Here is an 18,211-nt window from a genome sequence, read left to right on the forward strand (position 1 = left end):
TTTTAAAAGGAAAATCAAACGAGTCGTCCTAGATCGGATACATAGCCGATCTTTTTCAATGCGTTCGCGGTCTGAACGGCCAGGTCGCATCTATCCGACGTTGACGTCATCCGGAGCCCAAAATGTGCTGCACGTAGGCGGATGGAGCAGGGGGATCGAATCTACAAAGTTGTTTTGAGTAAATCTATCCATCCCATCCATTATCTATACCGCTTATCCTCACAAGGGTCGCGGGCGTGCTGGAACCTATCCCAGCTGTCATCGGGCAGCAGGCAGGGGACACGCCGAACTGGTTGCCAGCCAATCGCAGGGCACACAGAGACAAACATCCGCACTCACAATCACACCTTGGGCAATTTAGTGTCCAATTAACTTACCATGCATGTTTTTGGAATGTGGGATGAAACCGGAGTACCCGGAGAAAACCTACGTAGGCACGGGGAGAACATGCAAACCCCACACACAAACTCCGCCCTAGCCGGGATCGAACCCACGACCTCTGAACTGTGAGGTGGACGTGCTAACCAGTCGACCGCCCTGAGTAAATCTGTCGAATTTATATTTTACTTAAATTTATTCCCACTTGAAACATGAAGCATAATGTGGACATTTATGGCGATCGTAGTAATTCAGCCACGGCTCACATCGATTCATTTTTTACGCTCGGTTGTGACGTGACGTCATCATTAGTGACGTCTCCATGAAATCAGATGTTAAAAGTGTCGCCTCATGAGTTTTGTTATAGGTGTTATTGCAGTACCACCGTGTGGAGATTGAGTGTCATTGCACTTTGTCACATGGATGTTCCCCCAGTTGTGAGCAGAGTCAGTCTGACGACGCCATCACACGACACCATACTTCCAACAATTTTCCCCAAATACTGTATTTATTTCTACCTCTTATCTAATCACTTGACTGTATAAATGCCGAGACAGGCTGGACCACATTTACTTCCGCAAACACAACGTCGAGACTTGGGAGTGACATCGTCTCTTCTTCTGCACATGTGCATTACTTTGGCGACGCATGTGTTCATACAGAAGACAAGACCCAGGTCGCATTTATAATGTAATATGAACGCTTACGCAAAAAAAAAAAAAATCTGATTTTTAAAAAAAAATCCGAATTGACCATTAAGACCTGCGGTGTGAACCTAGCCTAAATGTATGGTGGCAGAGCATCAAAGTGCTCAATGTAACGCAAATGTGCGGAAAATTGAAGCTTCCCCCGATTAGTTTGGATGCGTATTACTAAAACCTGCCACCTGGGTTTTGTAGACTTCCGAATTAATTCTTCAGCGACCATCATGCGTTACATCATCAATAAAGACTGTTCCAGAAGCAGCCATGACATTATCTCCATCATGCTTCAAAGATGAGCTTGTGTGTTTTGGATAAGAATGCCTAGATTGATCCCACAGTGGGGAAATTTTCATCATTAGCAAATCCTCTTTCTCCATACTTTGGGCTTCCCATCACTTTGGCAGAGGTCAATCTTGGTCTCGTCAGTCAATAAAAAATATTCCAAAATTTTTGTGGCTCATCTTTGTACTTCTTTACAAAACCCAATCTAGCCTCTTTTTGCTGAAGATTGTTTTGTATCTTGGTAGTATGGCATGTGTATTTCTTCTTTCAAAGTCTTTTTTTGATAATATAACTCATGGTCGCAGCACAACAACTTCTGACATCTACAAAACCATTTTGTCTGGCAATTTACAGAAAAATGCATCCAAACAACAAAAACAATGGAATTGACCTGGCCATTCCGATACTTTTGGAGGGGTCTGGAGGAAGCTCAACCCCTACTCTTATCAGCTTCAGCCAGCATCTTACCAAAGTCTTTTGCTTTTGTACTTGGGTTGATATACACATTTGGGACCAAAGCATATCCATCTCTGGGACACAGAACCCATGTCTCCTTCCTGTATGGTATGATGAATGGACATTCTCATGGTGTATAATACCGCCGTATAATTGTTTGGAAAATGAACGTGTCACATTCAGGCATCTGAAAAATGCTCCCAACGATGAACAAACTTGTAGTGTGTAGCTTGTAGTAGGTTTCAGGTGTGCCTTCAAATACACCCATGGGTATGTCTCTAACTCAGAATCATCAATGCATCAATCAAATCAGAATCTTCCAAAGACATGACATCCCCATTCTGTGTTTTCTCAAATCGGTTAAAGGCATAGTAATTGTACAGTATGTCAACTTCTAATTTTGAAAGAAAGTATTGAAAAACTGTTTAAAAAAAAAGGCTTCTCTCATTATTCTGGCATTTAGCAAAATTATTTTGGTAATTGTAATTGACCTTAAACAGAAAAATGTTCGTCTAAATTTCATGTCAGAGAGTAAAAAGTATTTTTATACAGTGGATATAACCGTAAATGGTTTCAGCTCCTGTATGCGTGTCAGTGGCTAACCAATAAGACGGTGCCCTAGCTGAGTCACCTTGAATGTAGCAATATCTACTGGCCCTGGTCTTTGATGTCTTATTTCGTTGGCCCGTTGTTTGTTCTGTAATTGCCCCTAGGCCCCCTTCTGTACTTGTCTAATTGTCCTATAATGACTTAATAAATAGCATCATATTATATCTCAAGTTTAATATTGGTGAAAACAGTTTAGAGATTGTCTCCAACCATTACATTCTAGTTAAGGTATTCTAAAATGTTTGTATACTGTCAGGAGTAAAGTCAGTCAATGTAATTCTTAAGGCCTCTACACAGTAATCATTCTGTCCCGGGGGCGGAACAAGTACGTCCCACCGTCCCTGAGGGCCACCCATTTTCTGGACTGGGGACGACAAGTTTTAAAAAAAGGGATGGACTCAGCAAGAACGGAGGTGGATTTTAGTCCATTCCACTAATCGTCCCTCGTGTGTGATGTGGTTGCGAGGCGGCCAAAGTTTATCTCGACCTACTCGGCGAAATGCGCAAACGACAAAAATTGCCTCATAACGCTTCAAAAGTGTCACTAATTACCCAACTGCGCATACTTACTTGCATTGGGAATGCTACGGCAGGAACGCTGTGCACTGCACATGTTCAATCTGCACGGAGCAGAGAAGAAAAGGAAGAATGACAAGAAGAATGAGATGAAGAAAATGGAGAAGAAGGAGCGCTGGCGTTTGACCGCAGGAAATTTGAAACCTGATACTGCAGCCGCTTCATTCGCGCACATCGGAGAGGGGAAGGGCTTTGCCTGGTAGAAGACGACGACTGGCAAAACAAAAAAAAGGTTTCGACATCGCAATCAAGTGGCCGACACTGTGCTAAATCTAATGCAAACGAAATAGCCGTCTTGGTAAAGTTCAACAGCTGTAAAAAACGGGAGAAAGAAACTCAAAAAATACCAGGTATGTCGTCGCTCACGGTTCTCCAAGCCTGGTCTCTTTTTTTTCTTGTCCCGGTAGTGGTAGCTCGGGATGTCTACAAACCGCATCGATAATCTTTTACTCCATTTTGCGCTCTCCACAAGACCCGCAGAGTGTACAGGACGCTCCCCGGTGCTGGCCGCTGTGAGGCGAAGAGGGAAAATGGTTCATTTGTTTTAGCCACGCCAAATGGGTGGATTGTCAGTGCTTCGCTCCGCGTACCTCCGCTCCAAACGCATCATCCACGCCGTCACGCGTCCAACCGCACTAACTACATCGACTTCAATTGAATGGCACTGACAGATTAAATTGAACATTCACATGTGGCAGCACCAAAACTGCTCCTGCGTTTCTCCACATACACATCTCACGTGGTGTTCCAGTTGGCGCCCCGGAGGCAGAGGGGAAACCAGCCATCTAATCAGCAACTCGCAGGGCTGACCAATGCAAGCGTTCCCTGGACCGAGCGTCTCCGCCCATCCGTTCAGAGACTGACCTCTTTCACGTCGGCTGCATTGACATATAAACAATGACTGCTGATAAATAAAACTCTCGACTCCCTTACTTTGTCTCCTTCCACACATACAATGTCTGGTGGCAAGTGGTTCGTCAAAGAGTTAACCCAGAAGTTGGTGCCCATAAAGTAAGTGGATTTGAATAGTAAATTAGCGAGCTAATAAGCTTTAAATAAACCTCTGCCGTTCGCATCTCTCCTGCGTTATGCATGGATGCTTTTTTTTTTCTTTAGTGGGTGGGGGCGGACGTAAGAACGGAACCACTTTAAAAGGACGAGGATGAACTGGGTTGGAGAATGACAATTTTTATGAATAAGGACAAAGGGACGAAGCCAGAAGGGTACCAAAGGGGTACCCAGGTCGCAGAACGAGTACGAACCGGTAAAAAAAGGGTCACGCGCCCAGGTCTGCCTATCCGACGTTGGCCGTTGTGGCCAATGGTCGCATCAGGCTAATAGTCGGCATGTTGGACCGGAAAAGGAAAAGAACACACTGCAAAATGGAGACGCAAACTACTCCGGACATTCTGCACATGTGTGAAAGGTAGTACCCCTCCATGCCATCGGAGTTAGTATATTTATTAGTGCAGTCAAGGGTTAATATTAGCAGTCAAGCGACTAAAATCTTTTAATTAATCGCAAAATTTTCCGTAATTGATCGTGATTAATCGTATTTTTCAGCTACAATTTTTTACAAAATTTGTAACCGATATTTTCTGAAGTAAAATCATGGAATGGGAAAAAAAAAAAGTATATTTTGATTGTTGTAATAGCTTTCTTTGATCCTTGAATACAAGGTATTCACGTGCTTTTCCTGGCAAACATAACTGTTGCACGATGCACCAAAGACGTACAACTAATATGGTATTTGAATTTGGCTTTGCAAAGTGCGCAAATTATTTTGGATTATTTCTCCAAGAGCCGTTGAGCAACTTAATGAAGTAAAACTACGTAATAGGCCATCTTTGCAACAGTGACTGTCCTCTAAATTTGGCTGCAAAGTGAGCAGAGGTCAACTGCTACTGCTTTTTAAAGTAAACTCAAGCATAAAAATAAAATCCTACCTGGTATAACAGTTGCATATTCCCATTAGTTTGCCTTTCATCACTCGATCGGCGTGGCCTTTGACGGCGATGTCGAGTAACGGCGACCTTTCTTGAATTTGAGTGATTAATTAGCCTTTGCGCTCTTCTGTCCAGTCAGACATTTTGTCCATAGATGTGAAGAATGAGCCAAGTCCATTTCGTTCTTGAGGAATAGCTTCAATTTTCATAGTTTGTCTGCTTTCGTCACTTCCCGTTCTTCTCCAGTGCACTGATTTTCTAGCTAACAGCCAATCACAGTGATCATTTGCACAGCCCGACCCGATTCTACGTTGAATCGGCCGAATATGCCCCCCAGATTCCCCAACAATGGCTCAGATTTTACGACGTTGCACGCTATACCAAACAAACGGCGTGTGCCGACTTTCCGACGGCCAACCGTGTGTAGAGGCCTTTAATAATAAAACAGTTAAAAGTTCACTTTGCCTACAAATTCATCTGCAATTAACAAATTCATACTGAAGACATATTCTCAAAGGTCTTTAAAAGCACAGAGCTGCACTCTTTGCTTGCGGTACATAGCAAGCAGTGACAAGTCGGTGAGCACACTGAGCTCATGTTGCCGGTCATTTGACTGGGAGAAGTCATCTGGCCCTTCTCCACAGCCACCTTTTTGTGGATGACTGGGGTAACCTGGGTGGACCATGAGTTCTGCTGTGACCACCCGCTCTTCAGGACTGGACGCAACACAGGAGGACATACTCGAGGCACTGCTGAGGGCCCTCTGAAGGTTGGAGACAGACATGTTCTGTCCTACTGTGGTCAGTCCCAGATACACTTCTGGCCACCTGTGAATATGGAAAAGGATTGACTTTGTCATTTTTCAGACTGTTTAGAAATACAAGTTACTGCATTGACAATACAAATCAACTCCATATTTCGGTTGCTAAGACGCAGAGGTGAGGATTCCCATCTGACTGACGGGCTGGTCTGTCTATCCGTCACTGACGGACGCTTGTTTTGCTGACATTAGATGTTAGATGAGAAACTTTAAAAAAAAAAAAAAAAAAAAAAAGGCGGACTAAGCACAGACGGAAGCGGATTTTCTTCCGTCTGTGTAACCACTAAACTGGTCAAAGTCCCGATGGACCTCACAGTCCATCATTGATGGATGCCCGTTTTGCTGACGAGAGTGTGTTGTTTTGACGGCATGCTTCCTTGAGTAGACTGCATTGACTGTATATACAATACAATATAATACAACAATTTTATTTATATAGCGCATTTCATAGGAGCTAGAGCTGTAACAAATCACTTTACAAACAGTACAATAAATAGAACAAAAAAATAGAAGGCTGTGATACATGTATTAATAAATATAGATATAAGTAATATATGAGCCCCCCCCCGGACCACGCCAAAAAATTCTGTGCACTCACAAACATTATTTAAAGACCATTTAGCTGGCTAATTTTCTGTGCACATCCACTTACCGGCTGGCAGTATCGTGAGTGGATTGAATTGTTTACAATTGTTTAACCAAGATAGCATTTAGCTGCAACACAAGCCTGTCGGGATGTGATGAAGATGATGATGCCGACTGGAGCAAACCAGGGGACATCAAGAGAACATTTAAGATTGAGTAATAATGCTATACTATTGCGTTTTAACTTAAGATGTTTTCATTTTTTATAAGCGGATTTGATAATGGATGGATGGATGGATGGATAATATAATTATTGCAAAATAACATAATTATTGCAAAATAACGCAAGGTTATTTTAAGAGGAAACAAAGACTTCCACTTCCGGGTTGCTTAAATGTATACGCTGGTAGAGATTTTTATGGTTTAAACAAGGACATACTTCGCAAGCAAAGGCATAAGGTATTAAACCTGAACAGTTAGTTAACAAAACTATCCCAGATTAGACACACTAGACAGGCTGGTCGTGTTTCTCACAGTGAGGTGAAATGGCTGACTCCTGTAGCATTATCCATGGTATTACATGTGTTGAACCACTAGAGGGCAGAATATGCATGCGCAATGTGACTACTGGGAAGCACATAAAAAGCGTTGTGCAGGCAATTAATGAAGGCAGCTCCGTAGAAGAGAACATGCAGTTACTGAATATTTATTTGCATTAGCTTTAGCACAACTAAAGCTGGGTACTCCTGGATCAGCGGACAGTCAAGCGACATGCTGATGTCACTCGCCGGTGTGCTGGCTCTGACGCTGCTTGCGCTACTGGGTCTCATCACTTGTCATACTAGTAGAACTTGCACTGTATCTACCTCCTGTTGAAAAATCTCCTGCACAGTTGGGTAACTAGTGGCGCGTTTGAAGTGTTCTGAAGCGTTTTTTTGTAATTTGCCCATTTCGTAGAGTCGGTTGAGATGGACTTTGGCCGCTTGAGGTTGGCTCTAAAAAAATGTTTTATACATCTACAAGCATTTTCAGTTTACCTATCCGACCACTTAGCCCAGCTGCCTCGGGCAGGTAGGATGGTCAGATAGGTGGGCCACAGCATGTATATTGTAACGACAAAGTATTATTTGATTTGCGCACATTGGTCCCTACTCATATTCTCTCACTTACTCGCTTGCATTCTTTCTTTGTTTCTGTTTCAGTCGGGGACAAACATGGTGGAGAATCTTGTTGAGTCCAACAAATCGAGCCATAACCCATATGTCCAACACCTAAAACTTTGTCAATGTGTGGGCATTTATACAAATAGTCTATAAAATGCAACGAGTGAAATCCAACATGGTATATTTTCTTGAAAGTAGAATATAGGATTGTAAATTGAGTTTTTAACTTGCAGCGTTTGCAGGCAATCAGCTCAACTTCATGTTACTGTTAATTGTTACTTATTGATACGGTTACAAGTTAGATGTTTTGCACTGTTACTCTTAACTGTTTTTGTGACACCGAATTCAATTTCTTGTTCTTGAATTAATATATTTTGTTATTGTGTGTAGTTGAGCAGTTTTATAGGTGGTAATAATAATCCAATCAATATTTTTAGAGATTGTGCTGTAGCCTAATATATACAAATTGAATTTGAATACTGTATTGGTTAATATGACCACGCATTTGGATAGATTGCTGAACAAAAAACTGTAATTGAAACAACCGCGAATTGTAGTTGATTTGACCCAACATTTGGAGATGATAAATAACAAAAACACGTAGTAGAAACAACTTTGAACTATAGTTAATTTGACCGAATAATTTAGGTCAAACATTTAACTCACCTGTTGTGTTAAATCGACCAACTCATCCTGCTGGGTCAAATTACCTGCTATTACATAAGCTATGGATGGTGCTATAATAACCCAGCGACTGGGTTAAAAATGTTGTCAACCCTGTTCTTAGTGTGTATGGTAGTTTGTTAAATGGAAAAATGTTGAGATTTTCTCATTACACAAGTTAACCAAAATTGTCATTACCACAAACACACATACAAAAATAATGAAATTTGGCACAGTTGAGTACTGGTATCCATTCCCAGCTACCAGGAATCAATAGTGTACAAGTTCAAATGTGAAAGGTAAAGAAAGGTCCCTACTCGTGGACCATGCCATAAAATATTAACAGGATAAGCGGTCCAGAAAATGGATAGATTGATTTATTTTTTGGAAAGCTACAGGTACGGGGTAATAATATAGTTATTAAAACTGTGGTTCATGTAAGATGATAAGAATATGGTGACACAAAGACATACGCATGAGTAGAGTTTCTTTACTTAAGGTTGATCTTTAATTTCTAGTGGAGTCATGCACCACCTAAATGAAACACTCATACCTTACATACCTTATTCCATAACGCCTGAAAACAGGGATGGAGTCTAAAGCGTCTTTCTCCACCTGTGCGTAGAATCTTTTGAGATGCGCCGGCAGCCACTGGCAGCTGTGTAAACCTGGCTCCACTGGAACACGAGTATATGGAATTCTGTGATCTGACAGGACCTGTGCAAACACCTCACGGACTTCTACAACACAAGATCAGAAATGATTCATTTCACGAGGCAGCATTTTTTCACAGACAAGCTGCGATACCAGAGGCGTTGAAAGTATTCTGGCTGTGGTGACACAAATGTTACGCCGTACAGTATTCAGGGTCTCTAATTTAAGATTTGGAGGTGACCACATAATTTTTGAATTGCCTTCGGTTCCAAAACCTCTGACATCATGAAAACTGTTATCTGAACAGCATTGCAACTGTGGGTGTCACGTTTGATTGCAATAGTATATCAATGGCAGGCAAGTTGGAAGGTCTCTCCTAAAACTAGCGGAGAACACAAGAGGCGCTAGAAATGACATTTTCTTTCCTACGGTAATAAGTTGGATAATTATGTGGCTTTTCAAAAAGGTAAATATATATTACTCATTGATTCCAAAACCTTGCATTCATTCAACTATCAGAACACAACTGCTTAAAACTAACATTGCACCCTAATGCCTATTCACCCCTGCATGTTGAACACTTTATCCTTGAACTTCACCTAGTAAACAGGGCCGCCTTTACCTACTCATGAACAACATTTTGAACATGTTCAAAATTACCATGCGACAAGAAAAATCCATACAACTGTCGGTGAACGTCTGGCGAACGTTTGCAAACATTTGCAACATTGAACGAACTCTGACGTGGACGCGACATTTGCTGCCTTTGAAAACACTGCAATTGTTCAATGCTCAGTAGCATAAAGGACTTTTCTGAGATACTCAACTTATTTTTCAACATTGACAAACATATCAGCATGCATAGTCATGCATTTTATACATTTTAACAAATAGAATAACCAAAAAATCAAAAGGTTTACACACTATAGTTTTTTATAGTGCATTTCCCAATCACTTCTATGAATTAAAAAATTATATATTTTAATAGTATTGCACTGAGATAACCAACAACTACTGTACTACACTTAAACAGATTAGCACACGTGGCGCACTCTTGCGCCTACAACACTTGCTCAGATCCCAATTGAATGCCTTCCGTTCCGATAGGCCCCCTAGACATAGCTCCATGCTTTCTTCCGCACTCACCATTTTTCTTCTACATTTGTTTTGATCTACCGGTATATAGTCTTAAAACAACAAATGTGGCGGTTGCTTGGTCTCAGGCGTTGACATACACAATGTCTGCTATCTGCCCTGTACTGTGAAAGATGAGAACAATGTGAATATTTGACTTACCTTGCAGTATATGGACATGTTGATGTCCATCCATGTGATGAGGCAGGTGACCTGTCAGTTCTCTGAAAAGCCTGATCTGGTCTCTCAGCTCTAGCTCCACCTCAACACAGAAAAAAGGAAGACTGAAGTGGGAAACAAAATGCACTCTGGTTAATCACAGAGATCACACAGTTGGTGCAGTAGCAAGAAGTGATTGCTTGTTGAAGGAGAAGCAGGGCAAAAACTCAACATTGAGGCTGCCAGGACCAGAGAGATGGCATGGCAAGTAATCGGAGCAAACCACTAATTTACAATGTTTTTAAGCCCTCATGTAAAAATGATTTGGACAGAGAGGATTTTTTGGGTGTTTTTACTGCAGATTTTTTATTTGGCATAAGAAGACTAACAATGAGGTACAAGGTACAAAGATAGGACAGCAGAGGTGAAGAGGGATATGGCAAAGGCTAAAGTGTATGATGTATGAGAATTTTCACACAAAGGAAGGAGAAAAGGAGTTGTGCAGATTGGCCAGGCTGTGGGATAAAAGTGGGAAGACTTTACCAGCCTCGGATGATTCAAATTAGGTCAATTTCATTGATATAGCGAAAATTCACAACAGAAGTTATTTCAAGGCAATTAGCAAATAGAGCTGGTCAAGGAGGATCAGGAGTAAATAAAGACGCCATGGGAACTACTAACCCAGGGGTACTCAAGTCCGGGCCTCAAGAGCCCCTATTCAGCCTGTTTTCCATCTCTCCCTACCTGAACACACTTGATACAAATGATCACAATCGTTATCAGGCTTGTGCAAAGCTTGGTGTTGAGCGGATCATTTGAATCAGGTGTGTTAGGCAGGGAGAGATGAAAAACAGGCTAGATAGGGGCTCTTCAGGACCAGACATGAGCACCCCCACACTAACCTGTCTAGCAGTGATATCACAAAACACCTGAATAAATGCTTGTATTGTAGAGGATGTGGCTGTAACCGCATCACAGCGTAGAGTTATCAATTATGCACAGCAAATAAGGAAGGTAATTTAAGTGTTTAGTAAGTGTCTAAAGAGAAAATAATATAACAGCTCTTAAGGCCTACTAGTTACACCAAGTCGGTAAGCGTCGGATTGCGCCGTCCGACTGATGTAGCGAACACCGTCGAAACATCGGACACTGTCAGGAAGCGTATGGTGCGTGTTTCAGCACGTTGAATCGGCGTTGTGAGTCGGGACATTTGGTCACTCTGATTGGCTGTTAGCTAGCGAATCAGTGCACGGGGCAAAGAAAAGGAAGTGACAAATGCGGATGAGCAATGAGCACACCGTTTTTGCCTTAATCTTCTTCTTAATCTTCAAGTAAAAGAGCAAGGGTTGACAATGTATGCACTTCACGATACTGTGTCAAGAGCATGAGGATAGGGTTTGCTTCGCGTGGGAGTTCATCATGAGCGAAAAATATAGCTGAATGCGGTATTACGTTTTTATAATCCGCCCTGGCCAATAGCTTTCCAGTTGGCTTCTAATTGGTTTGTATCATTTTTTTGTATGTCACTAACAGTCATTCTGTACAATTTGTCTGAATGTTTTCAGACTTATCTAGTCTTGTTGAATTTTCTATATTTACTTTCTGAAGAGTCTCCTGCCCAATTGCCTTCTTTGCCACAGTTTCAGCAACCTCCTGCATTTAGTTTTGAAGAAGCCACAACCACTGCCACGTCCTCTCCCTCTATTTCTAGAATAATGCACTTCCTTTTCTCTTTCATTACACCAAAATGTCTCGCTTTACCTCACTACATTTAAAAAAATATATATTTTGCATATCTAGCCTGATTTATGAACTCATCCAAGCTTTGAGAGGCTAGGTTTACATCATGTTTCTTAAACCACTCTTTAACATCTGTTGTGTAAGGTGTTAAACTTTCCACTGATTTTATTAAACCACTCTTTAACATCTGTTGTGTAAGGTATTAAACTTTCCACTGATTTTTTTTCTTATTTTGACCAGGGGTCAGTAAACAAGAATTGTTCTGCCTTCTCTTTCTTTCAGCTTTATATCGTCACCCTCTTAAAAGTCCACTTGATTGGGCTGAACATCAACACTTATATAATAGATCTGTATGAAAAAAATACCAGCACTAAAATTCACCCTTCTATAAGAATCTGTAGTGATTCATGGGCTTTTTTTGTGATGACTAAAGCTGCAAATTGGCACGCCCACTTTTGGGGCGTGTTTTTTTTTCTCCATCTCAGGCTGTCTATGTCATCACAGGGAGGCAAGCATTGTTATCTGTGTTGTTCCTTGTTTTGGTTTGTCACATTCTGTTGCCACCTAGTGTCTGAAAGTGATTGCCACTAAAATTCATTTTCCATATTCCTACTGTCATGTAAAGTTGAAGTGATGTTGTAAATCTATATTGGTTAAAGCCCTAGTACCATAGGGAGTAAAACGCCTAATGTGCAATTCCATATTTTAAACGCTATATGTCGACATTAATCATTTGACTACTGTACACTTGCCAGCTCGGATAATCCTGTATAAAGTTTTCAAGCATAGAACCTAGTAAAATAAACATACCAAAGTCAATGCCCTTACTATTATTCGTTTGATGCCTATGCAAGTGTTTTTCACTTATTCCCCTAGTTACCTAAGGTAATTAGTCCCCAGTGACATGAGCACAGATGTGCTACAGGTCTAGTCTACATGTTGAGATAAAAACAGTAAAATGTTGCTTAAAAACTGCTTTGTGTATCAGATAATCCGTGTGCATTTGCTCTCTAAGGATGCCACATGTGATGTGAAAAGAAGTGAACAAGAACCAACCTGTTGTTTAGGGGAGAATGTGGCAATAAGTATTGTATCTATATGTTATCCATTATATCGCTTGCTTGGATATACAATATTGAGTACTCAGATTGTTTTATAAAATCATGTATGTTTTAAATAAGTGTTTTAGATGGTCATAATGTTGGTGTGTGTTCGAGCACCTGTTTGTCACAAACATGTTGACTGCTATTCACTTTCAAGTACCGTGTTCGTCACAAACATGTTGACTGTTATTCACTTTTGAGCACCTGTTTGTCACAAACATGTTGACTGTTATTCACTTGGGAAACAATGTACATGTTGTTCCTTAGATAATGAGGGGTTTGCTAAAGTTAGTCCATAATTAAGTGAGCCTAATAGAGAACTGTTTACAAAGAATGATCAAACCAACACAGACTTTTGGGAAGATGATGGAAAAACACTGGCTCATCAAACCCACTGAGAAAAACAACTTTGACGCTTGCGTGGTTAGCTGAAGGGATAACGCCTAAACTATGTTTTTCTCAGTAAAAAAAGCTTTAGCACATGCGCAGTTAATGTAAGAGCCTCCCAAAAAACAGAGGCTATAAAAGAGGGAGCCACAAAGGCCCCGCGCCTTTTTCTTTCCCCCTGCCGCGGTTACAAAAAGATGCTTCGACGAGGAGACAATTTTGCATTTTTCTTGGGACACTTTTCCAACTCCCAAGCAAGAAGGATTATTCCTCCTCTTTTTTGGACATAACCAAAATACTGCTTCAATAAGGTAACTGAACAGAATTCACTTTATATCGCGCGCTTAGAAAATTGGCCAGTCGAGCATTTTAATTTCTTACTTACCAACAGTTCCTTATTTTAATCAGGTTTGGGGTGATTAAGACTTGATCACTCTTGAGAGCTCACTTAAATTAAGACTACTATTTAATCATTTTTATTCCCTTTTCCTATTATCACTATTATTCCTTGTTTTATTATTTTATCCAATGTTATACCTGACTTTAACATTAATTTTTGATTTTACATTTCATCCTATACTATTAAGTAAATCATCATTATTACTTTTATGACTGAATTAAACTCATATCATGTAATACAACTTATAATCATCCAATTTTCTTGCTTATTGACTGTATTCTACTTTTAAGGAATTTATGGCTGATAAGCAATTATTGTTTGATTATTTACATTATTAAATTAAATTTTATAAACTTATTTTAATACTATTGATGTCATTTTACTGATTTATTTACACCACGTAACCTTTGTTGAATGAACGGCTAAGACCTTACTGATAAAAGGTCTCGTTACCATCCTATGAAATTAATTAAATAGCTTACTCCGGCTAGATTTAAAACAAATCCATACGGTTTTAACAAAGACTGTTAAACTTCCTAGGTCAATAACAAATGCAATGATTCAAAATGAGTAGGAAGCTGCCGTAAAAGTATAGTAGTCATGTTACTAATTCTTAATTCTGTTACTCATTAAGAATAATTAAATGACTGAGAATCGGATTGGCTATATAAATCCAAAGGCAGTTAGCAACCTTGGCGAATTCCTCTCGACACCGGCTAGAAAACTCTCCCGTGCCCTCGCGCATTCGCGTTAGAACGAGCAAGGGTTAAGGGGAAAGTAAGACCCGTTGAATGGCGTAGTCGGTCAAGATTTTTCCCGATAGTCCTGCGGGTAAGCGGAATCTGGCACTACTCTTGTCCATTTCAAACTGTGAAAATATAAAAGCAGGCGGCAAAATATAAATTTATTAACATCAAATGTGAGCTCCTATGAGGAAAAACCACTATCACCTCCACAAAATCCAAAATATTGTCTTGATCTTTTTTTTTTAATTACCGGTTAGAGTGGACAATACCAGTAATGTGCATATGAATTTTAGTGACAATTGATCATAGTTTTGGGACATTTAGCGATGCAAACGCTTTATTTTCCCATACGCAGCCAAGCAACCATGGCTGTTGGCTCTCGCTAGCTCCTGCAGCTAGTCGAGGCAGAATTAGCTTTTGATTGCTAACAGTCAAAGTTAGCAGAAGGAGATCCTCTTCTTACCGGTTTCGTGTCTTGGACGAGCTGCTCGCTCATGCACCTGTTCGATCGGCATCACTGGTGCGGCAGGTGATCGCTAATAAGTGGCTAATTCGAGAAAATGGATGGAGGTATAAACTTTGAAAAGACATGGGGCTCCGTTTCACGGAGATCCGCCGTCCAGGCAGCCAAGAAGCTCTGTGTCCACCTTCAGTCAGCCAGCCAGGAGCACCGTGTTTGGTACAGGGGAGGTCTCGTTGCCGCAAACGCTTTAATTCTGTCCAGCCAGAGATACAGCGGCGTCGCCGTGCGAGAAGGGCCGGCCTGTGTGCCCGTCAATTTCGGATCAATACAAGCTTGTCGAAATGTTAAAGTTGGACTTGGAAAGATTGGACTGGACTTGGTGCCACGCAGGGGTGGACCTCGGAGAAAAAGTAAGTCAAGCTAACACTTTAAATGTAATCTAAAACAACCTATGAGCAATTCCGATAATGAACAAGCTTCTTGAAACGCAATGTGTTTGAATATCTTAGTGACTTATGACATGAAACGGCGTATGTGTCATGAAGTGCACCTCAGCACCAAAAAGAAACCCGCAGAAAGCAAACAACTTATGCCCGCTTCGTTTAACCAGTCTGGGGAAGTTAAAGCAGACAGAGAAAATTTTAAAAAAATTACTGAAGCACTCGGCCTATACTTAGCAACATGTATGTGCCCATATGCGGTAGTCGAGGAGCCAGGTTTCAAACATTTATTAAACATGCTGAAGCCCCGTTACAATGTTCCATCCCGGGCGCATATTAGCCAGACTTTGGTCCCTGCCTTATACAATCGCACAAGAGCCATGGTGGAGTATTAGCTGTCCTCTGCACCCTAACTCTTAACTGCACCCTTAAAAATGAAGTTACCAAAGTTGCTAAGTTGGCAAGTGCTACCTGACTATCTGCTACCTCAGTCTATCCATACAAGAAAGGGAGCTTTCCTGTGTTTAATCTTTATTATTATTATTTATGAACAACCCTAATGCGCAAGTTCTAATTCTGTTTTGTGCATTTATAATAGGGAATGTTTTTGTTTTATAGCAAATTGAATTGTAACTTGCTCTCTGTTAAAACTAAATAAATTAAAAAAATAAAACTAGTCTTATGCATCTGAGGCGTTTTGCTATACCAAACCCGTACCAAACCGTAACCCCCATACTAGGTACGTACCGAACCATGACTTTTGTGAACCGTTACACCCCTATACAGTAAGTATTCCCACCTACGGACCTCTGTCAAATGGAAATTCCCTCACCCGGAAAAACAACGTATGCATTAAATTTTCTACTCCTATATTACATTAACGATCGATTCCTGACAACGGAAGTTCCGGTATCCGGAACCCGGAACCAATAGCGAAGCCCGCAGTAGCTCAAACTCAAGCAGTCCCCGCTCTATACTACGGAAAAACTTTGACCGCTCTGCCATCATTAGATCAAACGGAAATTCCCTCACTCGGGGAAAAAAAACGTATGCATTCTATTTTCTACTACTATATTACATTAACGATCGATTCCTTACAACTGAGTTCCAGTATTGTAACCAGAACCCGGAAGCCACAGCGAAGCCCGCAGTAGAGCAAACTAAAGCAGTTCCCACTCGAAACTATGGAAAAACTTTGACCGCTCCGCCATCATCGGATCCAAAACGGCGACATGTAAGTTACTTCTTTGGCATGCATTTTGTTGAAATTGCAAAAGATTTCAAATGAATTCATTTACATTTTCGTCTGTAGCTCATGGCGTCTAAACGAAGAAGAACGGTAATGACCGTGGACGAGAGAATGAAATGCATCTGATGAAGCGAAGCTGGCACAAAGTAAGAAACATCCAGGAGACACGGAGTTGGAAAACTTAAATCTACGAGACTTTGAAAAACAAGTAATACATTCTGGTTCAGTATGATTGCAGCAGTTTGCCTTCTCAAAGGAAATTGCTCGCGGCTCGACGGACGAACTACAGTGGCGTAAATTAACGTGTCTTTTTATATGCACAAGAATCACCAGACATCAGTGATGATCAACGGGACAGTTACTTAGCAACAAAACTGTATGATACGCAGACAAACATTTTCATACAGCAAAGACTCAAGCCAACACAACAACTCAAAATAGACTAATTTTTTCCTAAGTCTGAGAAAAAGCAACATTAAAATACAGTAGTTTACTGTAGTTAAGTATAGTACTCTACTGCATTGGTGTTACAGTATTTTTTTCAACAGTATTTGGACCATTTTTGTTATACTGTACTGTATTTTGTTCATATACCTGTACTTTATAATTATAAAATTTGTATTATTATTATATTGCTTGTGTTGTTAACTTGTTACCCATGTATTTTGTTAACATACTTGCACGTTTATACAGGACATGTACCGTAGTCGTTTCCCACATAAGGAAAGATTGGACAGTGCAAATATGATTCCTTACTAGAGAATACTTACTGTATAGTACTATCGAAAAGGAAGCTTTGGCTGTCCTATTGGTATTTTGAGGCGTACCTCAGTTCTAGCCCCGTCCCTACTATTGAGTTTTCTGACCACAACTTGCTTGTGTTTTTGAGTCGAATGCAAAACAATAATCAACGTTTGATGTGTTGGTCACTATTCGTGCAAGATTTTAACATCGAAATCCGGTATAGGAAGGGGCTAGACCAGGGGTCGGCAACCTGTAATAGTCAAAGAGCCATTTCGACCTGGTTTCCACGGAAAATGAAGTACTGGGTGCCACAAACACTTTTTGACATTAACCTTTAAAAAACGCCAGCTTTTTTTGAGTTCTCAGGCACCGCTAAGTTCAAGTTGTATAATACTTTATATCGCTATTGCACACTTACGTCCACATAATACTACCTACAAAATACATTCGATCGGTAATTTGACACTTGAATTGATTAACAGAGTACAAAAACCAAGCCATGCAGCGACATCCTAGTACTTCAAAGGCCGCGCTCATGTGAAGCTCCCATCGCGCCCCCAGCCATTGAAACGTCACACCAGCAAACACACCTGCCCAACACAATACATCTTCATTTTGGCTCCAACGCCTTCACAGAACACCTTCTTTCAGGTTGAAAGCCATGAGTGATACAGTCAATAAAACAATGATCCAACTAACCACGTCTAAGGTGCATATTAAAATGAAACAGAGAGTTTCGTCATGACACACTAGAGGGGGTCTTTTTGCAACGAAGCATCTCATCGATCCATATCGAAGAAGCCAACATAA

At 40.7% G+C, this 18,211-nt stretch overlaps 1 protein-coding gene across 2 annotated transcripts in view; it reads right to left on the reverse strand.

Moving 5' to 3' along the window:
* Positions 1 to 865: 865 nt before the first annotated feature.
* ydjc (YdjC chitooligosaccharide deacetylase homolog) overlaps positions 866 to 18,211 on the reverse strand; it is a 42,403-nt gene continuing 25,057 nt past the window's right edge. Inside the window, exons 3-5 of one of the 2 annotated variants that reach the window (XM_086030168.1) lie at positions 10,133 to 10,254; positions 8,745 to 8,922; positions 866 to 5,778 (exon numbers count right to left, since the gene is read on the reverse strand). In XM_086030168.1, the coding sequence (XP_085886294.1) occupies positions 5,463 to 5,778; positions 8,745 to 8,922; positions 10,133 to 10,254 (616 nt within the window). In that variant the 3' untranslated portion in view covers positions 866 to 5,462. The remainder of the gene's footprint in view (positions 5,779 to 8,744; positions 8,923 to 10,132; positions 10,255 to 18,211) is intronic. The other variant, XM_086030166.1, reaches the window with a different exon arrangement.

This window comes from Filicampus tigris, chromosome 5, assembly GCF_054856515.1.
Source record: "Filicampus tigris isolate MCC_2025a chromosome 5, RoL_Ftig_1.0, whole genome shotgun sequence".
NCBI classification, from domain to species: domain Eukaryota; kingdom Metazoa; phylum Chordata; class Actinopteri; order Syngnathiformes; family Syngnathidae; genus Filicampus; species Filicampus tigris.